General features: G+C 42.0%; 1 protein-coding gene across 3 annotated transcripts in view; it reads left to right on the top strand.

The window, feature by feature from the left end:
• Positions 1-15,233, top strand: part of MCF2 (MCF.2 cell line derived transforming sequence) — a 105,328-nt gene extending 90,095 nt beyond the window's left edge. For all 3 annotated transcript variants that reach the window (XM_075007506.1, XM_075007504.1, XM_075007505.1), the window contains 7 exons: positions 694-772; positions 1,742-1,805; positions 3,424-3,530; positions 3,648-3,757; positions 6,300-6,412; positions 8,929-9,029; positions 13,306-15,233. In XM_075007506.1, the coding sequence (XP_074863607.1) occupies positions 694-772; positions 1,742-1,805; positions 3,424-3,530; positions 3,648-3,757; positions 6,300-6,412; positions 8,929-9,029; positions 13,306-13,346 (615 nt within the window). In that variant the 3' untranslated portion in view covers positions 13,347-15,233. The remainder of the gene's footprint in view (positions 1-693; positions 773-1,741; positions 1,806-3,423; positions 3,531-3,647; positions 3,758-6,299; positions 6,413-8,928; positions 9,030-13,305) is intronic.
• Positions 15,234-17,018: the final 1,785 nt, after the last annotated feature.

Genomic DNA, 17,018 nt, shown 5'->3' with positions numbered 1-17,018 from the left:
TTTTACAAACAAAACCATGGAACAGCTACATTATTTAATAAAATGTGTGAAATGCACCATTACAGTTAGGTAACTGAACTGTTTCTGATTGTTACGTGGTGTTGATTTCACCAGACACTGCTATTTTCAGAACTTTATGCCTTTTCTGTAAAACAAGTGCCCCCAGCCTGACCACATCTCTTACTGGATCTTTAGTTCTTGTCTGGTAACTCTTTAAACCAAATATTTGAGTTAACATGTTTGGTTGGCTTTATATTTACCTAAAAAGCCAGCTGTAAAAACATTCAAGATTGATATTTAGAAGTTTGTAGGCTGTTGCCTAACTAATTCTGAACGATTTCGGTTTTTCACATTGAAATGTGATAGTTGATTATTCCTAAGCAGAGCTGCTTGTTAGGTGTTTTGGAAAAAGAGTTAATGAGACATGCTTCTGTCTCATCTCTTGTATTTTAATGAACTCTACATGATTTCCACATACACCACAGCCTTTGCTCTCTGAATGTAATGGGGAACTTGGAATAATTTCCAAGACTCGAACATTTTAAATATAACTGATAGTCATCAAAGGATACAAGCTTGTTTTGGATTACAGGGATTGCTGCATAATTGAAGCTTTGATAACTGATGTTTGACTATTTTTATAATGGGTGATTCATAAAAGCCACCAAATTTCAAATTGTACTTCTCTTTCAGGCTCCAACCGTTGATCTGAAGATGGCATGGTTAAGTGAAATGAGAAAAATTTTGTTCAAGCAGCAGGAGCTTACAAAAGGTACTTTTGAACAATTACATTATGGCCTTCACTACAGCAGAACCTTTCTGATTCTCTCATGGCTAATCTGCAAACCCAGTCATTCTCACCAGAGAAGAAGCTTTTTTTCTACTTTCGCAAAAGGTGGAATAACATCCTGCTCTGTTGAAATCTCATGTTACTGGTATAGGCTGAACCTCTCTAATCCAGCACCCTCAGGACCTGACTGCTGCCAGACAAAAGAATTTGCTGGATCATGAGAGGTCAATATTATCTAGCAGCATTACCAACACTCTCACTGCTTACTGGGCTCCTAGAAGGCATTTTGTGGTAAATTGTAGCTAAGTATCACAGAACACTGAGACACAGGACTGGTGGCTGCCGGCAAACTTTATGGGGCCATGGGAAACTTGGCCACACTGATGAAAAGCGGACATCCAGCTAACTAAAATCATGCTGGATTACAGATGTTGCCGGCCGAGAGTGTTCCAGATTAGCGAGGTTCAACCTGTACTTCGTTACTTTTACAAAAATCATTATAGTGCCTCTAATAGCATAGCAGGCAGTATTATTATAAATAAAGGCAAATTGCCCCATGGGCAAAAATGAGCATAGTCTTTTTTTATACCAGTACCTCAATATTCTTAAACGTCATATTTGCTCTCTTAGGCTTTGATTCAGCAAGGTATTTAACCACATGCTTCTTTTTAAGTACATGAAAAATCTCTTGATTTCAGTGGACTAGTTGCATGCTTCTGGCTAGGATGCATACTAACACACCACACTGAATCAAAGCCACACTCTCCAGTTTGCAAAAGTTGATACTCCAAATGATTTGCGGTTAGTGCAAACTGATGAGGGTCTACTGTGCCTTAAGCACGGATTTGTGCAAAAAGTGCCATGCTGGATGCGGCACTTTGTCCTTTTTGAGTGGGCGATGGCGCTGAGCGATGTAACTGAACTAACACAATGTTTGCAACCTACTCACAGTTGAGAAGAACCCACCCGGTTTGTTTACAGACCAGATCCAACTTTCCCCACAGCTGAGTGATGGGTAAGTTAGAGGAGCTCAACAGATTTTTTTTTTTTTTTTTAAAAAAGAAATCAAATGAGGACCTGTGTTCACGATTTAATACACACATGCAAATCCATGCAAACCTGTGCATTTTCTGGGCGAGCTCCTTGCATCTGCCAGACAGAGGGGCTGGGAAAGCGGTGAGCAGCCCGCAAAGCCCCATATCCAGGCAGTGGTGCGGCACTATCAAAAGCAGCCATAAAGCTGCCTCTTGATAGCTTAGAAAAGGTCCCTGAGTGGCTTAAAGCCAACCTAAATTCCCCTTTCCGGAATGCTGTGTTCTGCTTCTCAGAGGCCTAGCAGAGGATCTCACCATAGCTACGTCTACACTTGCATTCCTCTTTCAAAAGAGGAATGCAAATGAGGGAAATCAAAAATTGAGGCATTGCTTTACATATCTCATGCTTCATTTACATAATCTGTTTTCAGAAGAGGTTCTTTCGAAAGAAAAAGAAGTCGCATAGACGGGGTTCTTTTGAAAATAAACCCCGTTTTTGAAAGAACCCTTCTTAAACAAAATAGGAAGAAGGGTTCTTTTGAAGATGGGGTTTATTTTCGAAAGAGCCCCATCTATACTGCTTTTTTTTTTTTTTGGAAAGAGTCTTTTGAAAAGAGCTTATGCAAATGAAGCATGACATATGTAAATCAGTGCCTTATTTGCATTTTTGCTTTCCCTCATTTGCATTCCTCTTTCGAAAGAGGAATGCAAGTGCAGACATAGCCCCTGTTTACAAGATCCGTAGTCAGTCCATTTTGACAGGTGCACAGAACTCTCATGGAAATAGCAACACTGAGGCCTTCTCTACACTACTGCAGGCCCTCAGCCCACGTTGCATAACTGCAGCTGTGTGGATAACATAGCTGAAGTCAATGAACAGTGAAAGCCCAGTTATCCAGCATTCGGATAACGAGCACAGTTAGTTAAAGGGCGTGCCCCGCTGGGGCCAGCTGCCATGAGGCTGCCTACAGCCCAGCCAGGGGTTTGGGATACAGCGGGTCTGGCTTCTGGCACCAGCTCTACCAACTGGCACGTTTTATTATCTGGCATCCTGGGTTCTCCAATCGGCAAACCCAGGGATGCCAGATAGTAAAGCTTTTACGGTACTTAGGTCTGCTTACTGTGGTATCTTCACCCCAGTAAGTCGACATTTGCCACGCTCCCATCTCGGCTGCTTATTTTTCTTGTTTTGGTGCGATTCCAGAACTGATGGGACAGCACTTGGCAGCTGACTTATCACATCTATACTAGACACAATAAATCAACCCTCGCTAGATTGATCGCTGCCTATCAATCCCGTGGGTGGCAAAGACATGCCATAGTTTTGCATGCAGAGACGTTTGCCATTATCTCAATGTGGAGGGCATAGTCGGAAGAAATTTCCAGCTAACGTGGTGCTTCTGCCTGGAGAAACAATTGCTTTAGCGGTGTTTGTCTCCTTCCTTCCCATCCAAACCTATATGGGCATCAAGCTATATGCTCTTATGGCTATTGATGTATTTCAAAGAACCTTGTTTAGATCCTTGGCTTGCCAAAATGTACAGACTTCACTAATGTTTGAACATTAAAACTGTAACACTCTTTTTTAATTTGTTTCAGAAAGCAGCAGAGAGCCTCCGTAAGCTCTGAAGAAAATGATTCTGAACGCACCAGCCCTGTAATGTTGGACAGCATCAGTTCCTCACCGCAGAACAAGACAAACCCAAGTACGTAGAAGTATCTTTCTGCATGTGCAATATTCCATTGGCACATGTTCTAACTTTCAGCTTTTGGTTTGGAATATATCAGTTTTTCAGACTAGTAAGTAACCTAATTTCTTGCAGGTTGGTCCAGAATGTCACAATCTGTGGAAATCTGTGATGGGCTTGAGGAATGGTCCAGCAACAATTACCTTTCTACTTGCTCAGACACGGAAGAAGATGGGAGCCAGTTGGTTAGTAATACATAGAAAAAATGCTTCATTTCAAAGGCACTGAATGGTGTGTCAGAGGAGATGTGCTATAAAACTTCTCCTCTTGTTAACGTCAGCATTTCCTTATGCCTTTAGTGTATTGGTGTTTGCTGTGTTATTCTAGTCATGGTGGCCCCAGGCGATTGGATGAAGTAATATCTTTTATCTGTTGGTGACCTGACAAAAGAGCTCTGTGTAAGCTTGAAACCTGGTCTCTCTGACCAACAGATGTTGGTCTAAAAGAACACAAGACCTTGCCCATTTGTCTCTTTGTATATTGGATAAATGTTGGTCCAAACTAGCTCTTAAAATCCCCCTCTCCTTCAATGTTATATGTACCTGTGCATCCCAAGTGGGATGTAGTAAACAAGAAAAAAGGATTCTGGGGGAGGGAAATGGAAACAGTTGTGCAGAAAATGATTGAGTGAAAAGTCTTCATTGGAGCTGACCCTAGTGCTCACTGTGGACAGACTATAATTGCTTCCAAATGCACTACAGCAGCCATGGATCTGGACAGAAGAACAGGGAAGGGAACTGTCTTACAGTACAACCAGGCGTGATTTGGTAGTCATTAACAGAGGGGCTGGCAGCATCCATGGGCCCCCAGGCAAGGTGTGGGGGACTGGCTCCATACCCCGGAAGAGACAGGGTCTTGAGTAAAAGGGATGGGGCCAGGGTAACTTACCCTCAGAACTGCTCAGGCAATGGTGCTGCCTTTTTCCCCTTCCCCCAGTCCTCAGAGCCACGCAGCGCAGCAATACGATGGCAATTGAAATGGCCTGAAGCATTGGCTGCAGTAGCAGTGACTGTAACCAGGAGTCCCAGGCCCCTTTGAGTCACTGGGCCCCAGTGCAATTGCCTCTTTACTAACCTCCTCCCCTTCCCCCGTCAGCAGGTTTGGTCATTCGTATACTGTTACTAAGAAGGAAGAACATTTGATTACCTATGAGAGTGAAAGGCTGAGATGAAGAACATCAAAACCCTGTGAGGTCATCCCAAGGGAAAGCACTACAGCTCTGCCCAGAGTTGCTGGTTGTTTCTGGAAACATAGTGTGCCTAAGAAGACAAGAGGCCAAAGCAGTGCAGGAAGCCAGTGGTGGAAGTTCGATGAAGTTAGCGAGGGATTTAAAATGAAAGTGTTGGCAAAGATGCCGTTAGAAGGGTAAAGAGAGAATGTTGAATCAATGGCAGAATCCGGTTGCTAGCAAAACTCAAGAATGTGCAAAGCACCCACTTGGGGAAACAAAAGTGAGAGTCTTTTTCTCCAGGTAGATCTGGTTATGTGATGAGAGAGTTGGAGGGTGTGTCAAGGGAAAAATATTTTTGAGCTCCGTCAACCCATGTGCCAACAGCTGGACTTTTAGAAGTACAAAAGTGCCAAAAAGATAGTGAAGGAAGAGGCAACAGTCACCTTTGGGTTACGTACCCATCTTGAAACAAAAGCGAACAAGATAGGAACATACGGATTGGCAGTCAGAAAAGCAAAGGGATTGGTGAGATCAAATTCACTGAAGGTGAAAGTGGAAATATGTTAATGAGACCAAATTAAGGAAGAGCGGAGAAATTATTTTGAAAGGCTTCTGAATGACGAGACGCCAGCAGAACAATGCCTGATAATACAGCCAGTCTTGGAAGTATTTGTGGAAACATTGGATAAGTTGGAAGAATAAGGAAGTTCTTAACCTTGATGGCATAGCAGAAGTATGGAAACATTTATGGTGTAAATATGTCTCATCTGTTGCTCCCCAGATTTTGAGAGAGTTTTTTTTTCCAAGCATCATTGGTGTGGAAGGGCTCAGTCTGACCTCTGTGAATTTCTCCCTATTAATAATTTTCATCAGTTTTGTTACTGTAAAGAGCTAGCAGAAGGGCAGAGAGCACAGCCTGAGCTCAAGACTTCTAACTGCATCAATGTCTAAAGGACCTTTGAGGGCTCTCGGTAACTACCACTGTAAATGTTCACTTTATGTGCAGAAGAAAAACCCTACGACATGGAAGTCACAACAGTCCCAGAAGAGAAAAGTTGCCCTTCCAGCTACTAATTGTATTCAGGAAAACGGGGGCGGTGGCGGGGGGGGGAGAGAATGTTTTCAGCACCACTGAATTTAACTTGTATAGTGTCTTGTCTATTGCTGCACATATGACAGCAACTGTGTTACTTAGGTATAAAGAATGTTTCTATAAGCTTTATAAAAGCAGGTTGCATACACATACTTCTCTCCAGTGCTTTTTTATTTAGAAAAAAAAGAAAAAGAGAGAGCCTGTACTCAGCTGGCTCTTAACCCTTGTCCAGCCAAACCCATGGCTGGGGCTGCCAAGGTGCCAGTACACAGTACCAGCACAAAAAAAAAAAAAGCACTGCTTGTCTCCAAGATAGTTGTATGATTGCTTATTATTATATATAAGCCAAGAAAGGCTGCCATTTTCCCCACAGCAGCCAGGAATAAAGACTTGGTTACAAAAATTTAAGTACACCATGTTGTAGCCCAGAATTCTTGTGAAGTAACATTTTTTTGAATGTTAGTCTCCAGGAAAATATAAAGCCCTAGCAGACTGCAAGAAGAGAGGATCAGAGGACCTGCTCGTTCAAAACGGGGATGTGATTCAGCTGTTGCAGGAGGATGGCGAAGGGCAGTGGTAGGTGTTTTAGAATTTTTTCACCTTACTTCCGGGAGCCTACGAGGTAAGGATGGGCAATCCAACTGGCCTTGTGCAGTATCTGGTGTCCTCTTCTTAGTGTGTGTACACTACTGGAGAGCAACAGAATTATCATAGGTCTGCTCTGCACTGAAATCATGGAGAGCTACTGCAGTTTGAGCAGATATCTAGAGTAAGTCTCGCTTGGGTCTCAGGGTAGTGAAGCTGCCCGCGTAATTACCCCTTTCAAACATCTGATCTTTCTGCTTGAATGATTGGTTTGAATGACTGCTCTTTGCCTTTGCCTTCTTCCTGTCCTGTCCAGCTCTGCTCTAGACTCCTCTGGGGCAGCTGATAATAGCACTTAGCAATTACAAGGCATTTTTCTTCGTCAAATTGATTTACAAGTGTTAACTCATTAGCAGCAGCAGTGACCTCTTATGGCTTTATTTAAAGCAGTGGACTGTAAAGATAGTCTGATGTGATGCCAATCCCATCACTCCCTGGTGTTCTGTTGGCTGTGAAACTGACGTTCCTTAAGTGTGTAAGCCCAATGAGCTGTTTGGCTCATGGAAACTTTGACTTCTTCGAGGGATTGCTCTTGTCCATTCCAAGTTGGGTGTGTCCAGGCGCATGCCCAACTTGGAATGGACATGAGCAACTCATCTCGAAGAGCACCAGTTACGGAACAGGTGACTGTCTTTTTGCTGGCAAGGTAAGGTTTAACAGCTGGCTCTCTGGTTTCAGCGGGGAATATTGCCAAAGAAATGATCACACTTGATGTCCTGCATGTCAAATCATTGCATTCATTATCTCGGAGGGCATTGTGCCCTTGTAATTCGGCCTACGGTCCAGCTGCTTTTCCTTTTCAGGTTGATTTGTTACCTAGCTCTTGTCAGTCAGCTCTCGGTGCCCTCCCTTGAGTCCTGCTAGGAGAGCAAGCAGCATCCTCATTCACTGTTTCATATATTGTCATGGGTGGTGGGGGACAGGGCGGGTATTGTGCTATGGTGAGAAATCTGAATTGGAGTCATTCAATGACTAGTTCGTCAGTGTGCAGGCACAAACTGTGCCTTAGAGGATTTCTGGCCCAAATGTGCATTCGTTGGGTTGTAAAGGACATTAAATGGAATGTTAGGAACACCAGTCATACAAAGGATTAAATTGTCTCTTGGTGGTTTTAGCCATGCTGCGTCATGGAGCCTGGCTAACGTGAATGTAACACTACAGATGGAACAAAAAGCAGTCCTGTGGCACCTGAGAGACTAACAAATTTATTGGGTCATGAGCTTTCATGGGTAAAACGTAACAAATTAAGGTGGCTACCCTTTGGAGACGGCACACGGGATGTCGCACGCCCGTGTGCGTGTGATCTTGCTGCTCTCTAGTAGCTCACCACAGAGGGTGTACAGTAAATTCAAACAGTGTGATAGCTAATAGAGACTCTCCTTTATCTTCAGTGGCAGGGCCTTCACTGGGAATGGAAGTTGGAAGCAAGAGGACTGGGCCTGATAGGAAATGTAATATTGTGCTGCTAAATCCATATATTCTCTAAAATACATTGTTATTATAATATTAGTTTTCCTATAGGTTAAATATTGTTGTCCCTGTTTACATGGATGAGGGACCCAAGACATTAAGCCCTTCACACAAGAAATCAGTGGCAGAGCCAGAAGTGGGTCCCTGACCTGTTGGGTTTCAGTCAAGCATCTTAACCACAAGACTGAACAATGAAGGGCTATTGAGACCATGTAGCAGTTATAGCTGGATATGTAGTATTGGACTTGAGGAGAGAAAAAGTAAAAATACTAATAATACACACTGAACTAAATGATGGAGTGGTGCTCGGGAATGATTGTGACATATAAGGCTAAATGATAGACATAGTGTGAATGAAGAGTGGGACCAAAGCGCACTCAGTTTCTCATCCTGACACCAATATGAGATCCCTCTGTGGTTTTATACAAGTTGCATGAGCTCTCTTCCTATCTCACAGGGGTATTGTGTGGAGGAATGACTGTAAAAACTGTTGCCTATTGTTAACGTGGAGTAGGTTCAATTTACCATGCTGGGAATTTATCCTGCAGCTTGCTTTTAGGTAGTGAATGGGGCCATTTAAACACAGATCAGCTGATCTTGGGGGCATATTTTGACGCATTATTAAATAAAAGATTTGACAGGCATGGAAATAGTAAGGTTCATGTTTTCAAAAAAAGCTGCCTAATGCTTGGTGCCTCAATCATATAAACATTTACGTGCATGATAAGGCCCACTGAGTTCAATGATGCCTAATGCTGATGGTGAGTGTTTTACTTTAGACACCCAAACCCCAGTTCAGCAAAGTGCTTCAGCATGTGCTGAAGAACCATTGATTTCCTCTGCTGAATGGAGGCCACTGATTGGAGTGTGGTGCCTGTGTTCTGTAACTTTTCAAAGTTAACAAGCATTGTGTATAGTAGGTCCCTCGTTGCTATAAAGCTGTCCATGATTTCCACTAACACATTTATCATTCCAAGGTTGGTGAAAAACCTGAACAGAAGAAAAGAAGGCTGGATTCCTGTCAACAGTTTGCAGCTAGTCATCGGCGACTGTAGGTTTCGGAATGCCAAAGTCGCAGGTATATGATAAACATATATGAAATAGTTTCAGAACTGGAATTGGATTTGTATAAGCCATGCTTGCATTATCTGTTGTTTGTCAAATTGGGCTATGTAAGACTCAACCCAAAAAAGCAATTAATAATAGGAAAGCAACTTCTCCCCAAAGCTTGCAAAAATAGGACATTCAGCTGCTGCTCTGTTTCGTTGACATCTAAAGAATTTGTTGTAAATTTTTAAGACTGAGGCACTGGTAAAATAATGCCAAAGGCTTTCAAATATAGGTATAATTGCAAAAGTACTTGGCGCTGTAGGATGAGAGAAGAAACGGAGGATAGCCATAGAGGCTGTTTTGTCTACATGCTGCTGCAAGGTTAGACCTCTGTGTGAACATAACGTCAGTTAGGCAAAATTGTGTCAACCTCTGAAAAGATGTATTTGTGCTGAACCAATATCCTTTAAAGGGAGTCTTTCCATTTACTTCCTTGGATTTTAGACTGGCACACATGCGGCTCACCATACTACTCACAGCTGACTGCTGACATGAAGGTTAAAGTTTATCAGGGCTATAAGACTCCAAAATTTTAAAATGTGTTTTTCCCCCATGATCATTTTTTTGGTATAAATCCAGACCTAAATGCGGGGGTACAGATGATACAAGAGACCACCTTTGCAAACATCTGGCCTTCCTGCACATTTTGTCTTACCCACCCGGGTGTAATGTTGTCTGAGCATGCTGCAGAGGTGGAAGTACATAACTATGAGTTACAAGCAGATCTGGTTTAAAAATGGGAAGAAAATCACACAAATTTATCCTTTTTTTTTTTTATCTGTTTCTCATAGAAATTTTAAAATGTAAAAATGTTCCAAAAGCTAAAATAGATTAGACACGGTGTCCTTCAAAAAACTGACTTCTTCTTGAAATTCCAAGTGTTGATAAATTTAAATTGGAGATATGCATCTCCTAGAACTTGAAGGGACCTTTGGAGGTCTCTAGTCCAGTCCCCTGCCCTCTTGGCAGGACCAAGCATCATCCCTAATATCTATTTGCCCTAATCAGCCTCCTCAAGGCTTGAGCTCACAACCCTGGGTTTAGCAGGCCAATGCTCAAACCACTGAGCGATGCCTCCCCCCAATATTGTCAAAATTTCAACATTCCAATGGGCTGTAAGTCAAGAAGTGTTGAAAATTTCCAGTCCCCCCCCGCCCCCGCCCCTGAAATATTGGTGCTAAATATTACTCTACTTTCTCCCTTGTGTTACTTCCCCACATGAATTAGATGTCAGGTATTCTGATTTTCACCTCACGGGTAGCTTGAACTGGTTTAACTATGACCCCCTCTTGTATTCATCAGATTTCACCATAATGAATAGCCAATGTATACAAACCCTCAGTCGGTTCACCCTGATCTCATCAGAACTCTTGGTTAGCATAACTCAGTTCCTCTAGGAACGTACTGTGGGCTCCCTAAGCCACAAGGGCTGCCTAGATGGCTGCAGGCCAGGCCTTTACAAAATCTCCATCTTTATACAGTACAAGATTTCTAATCCAGCATAGTCGGGGAATCAGGGATGCCAGATAATAAAATGTGCTGGTTATTCAAGCTGGGGACAGGTACACCCAGCCCCACCCCCCCCAACTGAATGCCCTCCCCCGTCCCCAGAGCCAGGTACCTCCAGCCCTTCTCCACTCCAACTAGATGTACACCAGGCCGCCGAAGCAGCACAAGCACTATGCCAGGCCACCAGGACCGTGCCAGGCCATGGGTGCCGGGGCAATAGGAGACATGCAGCTCCCAGGTGGAGCCGTAGGAGCCATGCCAAGACCAGAGAAGATGCGCAGCTCCCAGCAGGCACCACGTGTGCATGGAGAGGGGGGAAGGGTGCTCCATATGTGCGGCTCTACTGAGCTGCATTTTGCTGTCACCTCCAACTACCCCATTCACCACCACATGTGGCAAATGGGGAGCGTAGCCTACATGCCTTCTAAAATGGACAGCGATGCCAGAGAAAAAGGTGGCGGAATGCCATTCCATGGCTTTCTGGCAAAGGAAAGACCCCGTTGAATCCTGTGTGTGAAAATAAATTATATCCAATGATGTCCCTGGAGTCTGCAGACATGATTTCCTCTTAACACGCCCTCGTCTCTCACTCATGTAGCCCCACTGGGGTCCCTCTGGATTTGATGTTGGTGAAATCAGAACCAGGCTGGCCATGAATAAGAAAGCACAGCTACACCCACAATGTGTTCATATACGTGCACAGGGGACGATCGACCCTGGGCAAGGGATTGTCAGTAATCTTCTGTGTTGGACTCCGCTTCCATTGGTGTCAATACTTCCACTGAATGCCCTGGGAGCAGAATTAGGTCAACCCTGCGTGCTTTGAAGTGTGCTTTCTCCATCTCCAGTACTCAGGAAAAATATACAATAGCTCAAAAATGTGAATCTTGCCCCAGAATTTGGATATCTGATATCATACCAAATGTGTTTGAAGACATATTTTTATGTTCAAAAGATTGCATTGATAGATGTTTGATTTCAACCTATAGTCATAGACTAAAAAGGGGAAATAACCAATTACATGGGGATGTGATATAGCTGATGAAGAGAGTCATTTCTTGGGTGCCGGAGGATTGAGTGCTTAACCATGCAAAACACACCTTATGGTGTGTTGAGTATATTTCCATGTTGACAAAAGTGTAGAGCCGGGTGTGGGTCTTCATACTTGGAGCCATTAATTAGGTGTGAACTCTTGTACCTCAGGAGATTGACATTTCTCCATGTTCTCAAACTGTGGGTATGGAATATGAGTGTTCTGTACCAGCGTAACCATTCTAGTATAACTCATACAACTTTTCTGTAGGGAGAAAGGCTTGGGCATCTGGTTTCATTACCTCCTGTTTGACTCAGAGATCAGGCAGTGAGGTAGCTTAAGTTCTGCCAACTCTACCAATGATTCATTGTTAATGGTGCAGTTTTTGGTGGGCATGAAACTGTCAGCAAAATAAGTGTAGGTGAGGTGCTACCTAAAAAACTGGCCTCCGATATTAAAGAGAACAACTATGCCATTTCTTTTTGATGGTAGATCTTGCTGCTGGAGTGAGCACTGCCTGGGTGGATCTACAACATGTGCATGTGTGAGTGCTTTGCAAGATCCAGGCCCATAGTTCCCCTGAGACTTAATTAGCGTATTGTTAGTACCAAGTGTGTTCTTTATTTTGATTAGCGATAGTACCCTAATTACTTCAGTTCCTTATGGGTGCATAAGAACAGCTATACTGGGTCAGACCAAAGGTCCAGCTTGCCCAGGATCCTGTCTTCCAACTGTGGGCAGTGCCAGGTGTCCCAGAGGGAATGAACAGAACAGGTAATCATCAGGTGACCATCCTCTGTCACCCATTCTCATTCCCAGCTCCTGACAGCCAGAGGCCATGGACACCATTCTTGCCCATCCTGGCTAATATCCATTGAGGGACCTATCTTCTATGAATTTGTGTCACAGAATGCAGTATGCATCCAACAAAGAGTGCTCTTGTATGACAGTGACGCTATGGACGTCAATTTTATGGCCGTCTGTTTTACTGAAATCCATAACACGTAATGGGCCACCGTGGCCTATCATTATGCATTCTTGTCTTGGTCCAGAGTCTTTCTGTTGCCTTCAGTGGACCTGGGTCAGACCCACATGTGGCCCTCTGGGGGAGTATTAATGATAGCAGACCACTTGCTTTGAGACTGGATGGTATTTTGTTTTAAATGTTGAGATCTCGCAGGCTTACACAAGCATGTTTGCTAACATTAATGAATATACTGTAAATAATTCAATTTGAAATCTCGCTTACAATTTTGCAAATATACCGAAACAGTTTGCACTAGTATGCACTTTAATGATTTCAATCACAAGCTTTGCTGTTTATGCAAGCAGAATTATTCATGCAGGGTCCTTTAAATCACATGTTGATTTTTTTGCCTTTGAAACAGTAAGAGCACTCCATGTGAGTGGAGATTCTTATCAGTTTCATACAGTTGATTGTTCTCTTACTATGTAAAGAACACTTGAGCGTCATAGCAAAGTAATGCAAAGAGGACACCATCAAATTGATTATGGTAGTCAACTGGTAGATTACTCAGTTAAATTAAATTCTACAGTCTTGTTTGGACAAGACTCCCACTGAAGATAATGGAAATTTGCTTTTAGTGAAGACCACAGTTTTGGCACATATGTTCATTATTACAGGAACAATGCATTCTTGGAATAAGATGATTTAATGTTATCATTCTTCATTACTTTATAGATGCTGCCCTGTGTAACACAAGAAAGTTTAGTGCCCCCTGAATTAAGGGTGAACTAGTAGCATCCTATTTTTGATGGTGTTTTGGAGACTTTGAAATAGGTGTTACAGAGAAACAGCACAATAGTTGGAATTACCCTGTACTGTTCATCACATTCATAGAACTTCACAACTTCATCTGCACTGAGTGGGACTGCAGTCCTAAACCGTTTGTCACAGTCATAAAGGAAGGACTTTCTTTGCTATTTCCATTTTTTCCACTCTGGAAAGTACAGTATTATTTTATTTTTGCCTGCTATTTTTCCATGACATCCATTAAGTTTCATCAGAGAAGTAAATCAACAGTGTCCCGATGTTTAATTTAGATGCCTGAAATTGATTCTACAGGTTTAAAGCTTTACCTATTTATTAGTTAACAACCTTTGTTCCAGTTGCTTGCAAATGAAAGAGTTTAGTTTTAGTAGACAAAACAAACAAACAAAAAAGCTACATTTTCTAGTTAATTGGTTTTATGGAATAGGTTTAGATCTATGTGACTGTAGTGTACAGTGAGATCATCTTCTGGCTGGGTCATATGATGATGATGATGATGATGATGCAATAATGCTAAAAAACTTCCTTTTGCACTGAAGATCTGATCAAAAGCACATTGTGGTCAATAGGACACCTATTGATTTCAGCGAACTGGGGATCAGACCTACTGACTGACAACTCAGGTTTGTCAAGAATCACTTAGAGTTCCAAAGTGTTCCAAACACCTATATCTAGAAAGTGCTGAAGTTTACATTCAATGTTTTGTCCTTTTGGAACATGTGCCATAATTATAAGTTAAATGTCCACATTTGCACTAAAGATGATGTTAGTATAAAACTGTACTTTTCAGTATCTCTATTGATAACTAGAGAATTTTTGAAAAAAAAATTAAAATGTTTCATAATTTATTGGTTTGTCTAGCTTTTTTTTTTGTAATACACATGTACAGGCTGTTTGATTTCTAAACAGGCATGTATAAAGGTAATTCTGATTATGTGGAAAACAGGGTTAGTGGTATGCATGCGATATTGAATGTACACTTTGCCTCCATTGGATTGAAATGTTTTCTACTGTGGACAATGAAGGACCCTTTTGATGTGAATTTGATGTGTGATCCATGAATTCTGAGTTGGAGTATACAGTTGTTTACATAAAACACCGTTTTTATTTTCCAGTGACCATTTTTGTACAAAGGAATCGCTGAACTACTGTATGACTGTATTGGACACACATGGTACATTTCTTAGCATGGTAGTACACAACACTTACGCTGTTTGGCACTTTTCTAACACAATGTTACTCATCCATCCTCAAAAATCTGAGTCTTGTATAGTAGATCAGCTGTATTTGAATTCAAGATCACTACAAATACTAGAGATCCCAATATTGTCCAATCACTGGCATTCTTAGTGAACAGATTTTAAGTCATCCAAATAAATTTCTATCTGTTTGAAAGTGGATCATGATTCACTTGTTAAGAGCAAAAATAAGGCTGTTAAATTACTATTGAGGCTACTTATAGTAGTAACAATTTTTATGGGAATAAGTACACATTTTTGAGGTACAAGCATAAATGGTAAGCATACATGACATATTAAAATGCTTTTAATTTTCTGTCTTCTGTAGTCTTGGATTTAAGCTTTTACTGATTTTACGAGACTGATTAGTTCTGCAAATCTAACTGTTCACTTGTAGACTTTTCCCATTTGGAACTTTGCACAGTAACTGGTATGTTACCTAAAGTATATCTTTTAATGAGGGTGTTCATGTATATGGTACTATATAGCAGAGAGTTTTCTCTGTCTTCAAATTTAAATGAACTAAATTGTATATGTACTTGTAAAAATGTGTTCGATCTATATTTAAAAAATTGAAACATTGTTAAATAAATTCATATGAGAACATTTAATTCTAACGAGTTCTGTCCTTTTACTGTACACAAATAGTTCCCATTTTGTTGGCTGTTTCCTTTCTTCTTAGCAGTCATAAGCCCTGTTCCTAATTTGACATAATACGTGCAGATATTATAAATGAACTGATGTGTTTATTGGTGAATAAACTGGTGGTGGTAAGAGGGACACACAGATATCGGTGACTAGTGCTGTAGCTTGAAAAAGCTACATATAAATCATTTGTTCTAAACCTTGAAATCTTTAGTAAAAGTGGTGGAATCTCCATCCCTAGAGGTTTTTAAGTCCCAGCTTGACATAGTCATGGCTTGGATGACTTAGTTGGAGTTGATCCTGCTTGGGGTATGGGGCTGGATTCAATGACCTCTTGAGTTCCCTTCCAGCTCTGTGATTCTATGAAACATTGATCTGTTAACAGGCAACGTTTGGCACATCTGAAACTTAACCATGGGGGGAGGGGGGCTGGACCAGACTAGTAAAGCGTGGAAGTCCTTTTTTGGAAGAGTTGTTCGGGGAAGCTCATACACCCCCTGCCTGCAGTGTGGATGTCTCTGATTCAGGAACACACTGGAACATACATCCTATTGATGTCAATGAAATTCAAGCATGTGCTTAAAATTGAAACACAGCTAGTGCTTCTCTGAATCAGGGCCCATATCTGGCACAAGCTAATGCTTATTTGGAACTTTTTTTGCCTATATTGCCACTGATGATTGTGGCATTTCATGGATATTTCAGGCAAAAATTATAGTGATTGGTGCTCTTCAGAAACGAGGCTAAAATTAGCTCAACTTAGATAAATAGCAGCAGCTGCATTTAAAGAGTGTCTGGAGGCCATAGCATGGATTTGTGGTTAGCCCGTATTAAGTAGTCATTTGTTTTGTTTCATTATCCCCGACTGGGCCCTTTGGCCAGAGGATTGCTGTATAATGGAGGAGTGCCACATGATGATCCTAAGACTCTTTGCTATACAGCCTGTAGCGGAGACCTTGTGTAATGTGCATGAAACATAAGTTTCTAAATGATACAGTGAGCATGAAGACTCCTGCTGACTCTAGGTCACCCCATAGTATTCAGCTTACGGGAGGGAAGGAAGTCAGGGTGGCAGATGGTCATGTAAATCAAAAACTATTCCTTCTGCAACCCTGCACTGCAGTGCATTGGCTTACACTCAGAGTGGAGCTGTGTGACAAAGCTTGCACGTTCTCAGCATACTTTGATCACCGTGCTATTGGGGTGACAGCACAGCCTATGGAATTGTATAGGCATCATTGTGTTTCAGGGCAAACAAGGAGACAGGCGTTAGTGATTATTTTATTTAAACTTTCTCTGACCTATATTTCACTTGAATTTGGGAAATACAAGTGCATAAGATGAACTTGGTTAATTGTGTATTTGTTTATCAGATTAGGAATTTGTTGCACCTCAATTCAGGTCTTGGAAGCCTGGGTTTGGTTTATTTTCATTCGTTCCTAAAGCAAATCTCTCTCTGCCTGCTCCGGGAGAGGGGCACTCTGGATGGACTCGTGAGGCCTCCTACAGGACCGAGGAAAGCTACTGCTATTTCCACTGTCCAGGGAGAAGAGACCCCCTGGCAGACGCTGGAGCTAAGTTATTCAAGAGCACAAAGGGAACCCAGCAAGCAGATCAGGGAGGTGGCCGGTTGATCTACACGCTACACAGGGGTTAGTGGATGCTGTAGACCAAAGCAAGACAAAGATAAGAGCAGCAGGTTTCATCTACCAATATGCCACTCATCCTGGAGTGGCTTTG

The sequence above is a fragment of the Carettochelys insculpta genome, chromosome 13 (genome assembly GCF_033958435.1).
Source record: "Carettochelys insculpta isolate YL-2023 chromosome 13, ASM3395843v1, whole genome shotgun sequence".
Taxonomy (NCBI): Eukaryota; Metazoa; Chordata; order Testudines; family Carettochelyidae; genus Carettochelys; species Carettochelys insculpta.
Note: the sequence above shows the minus strand (reverse complement) of the source record. Positions and strands in the feature narration are given on the sequence as shown.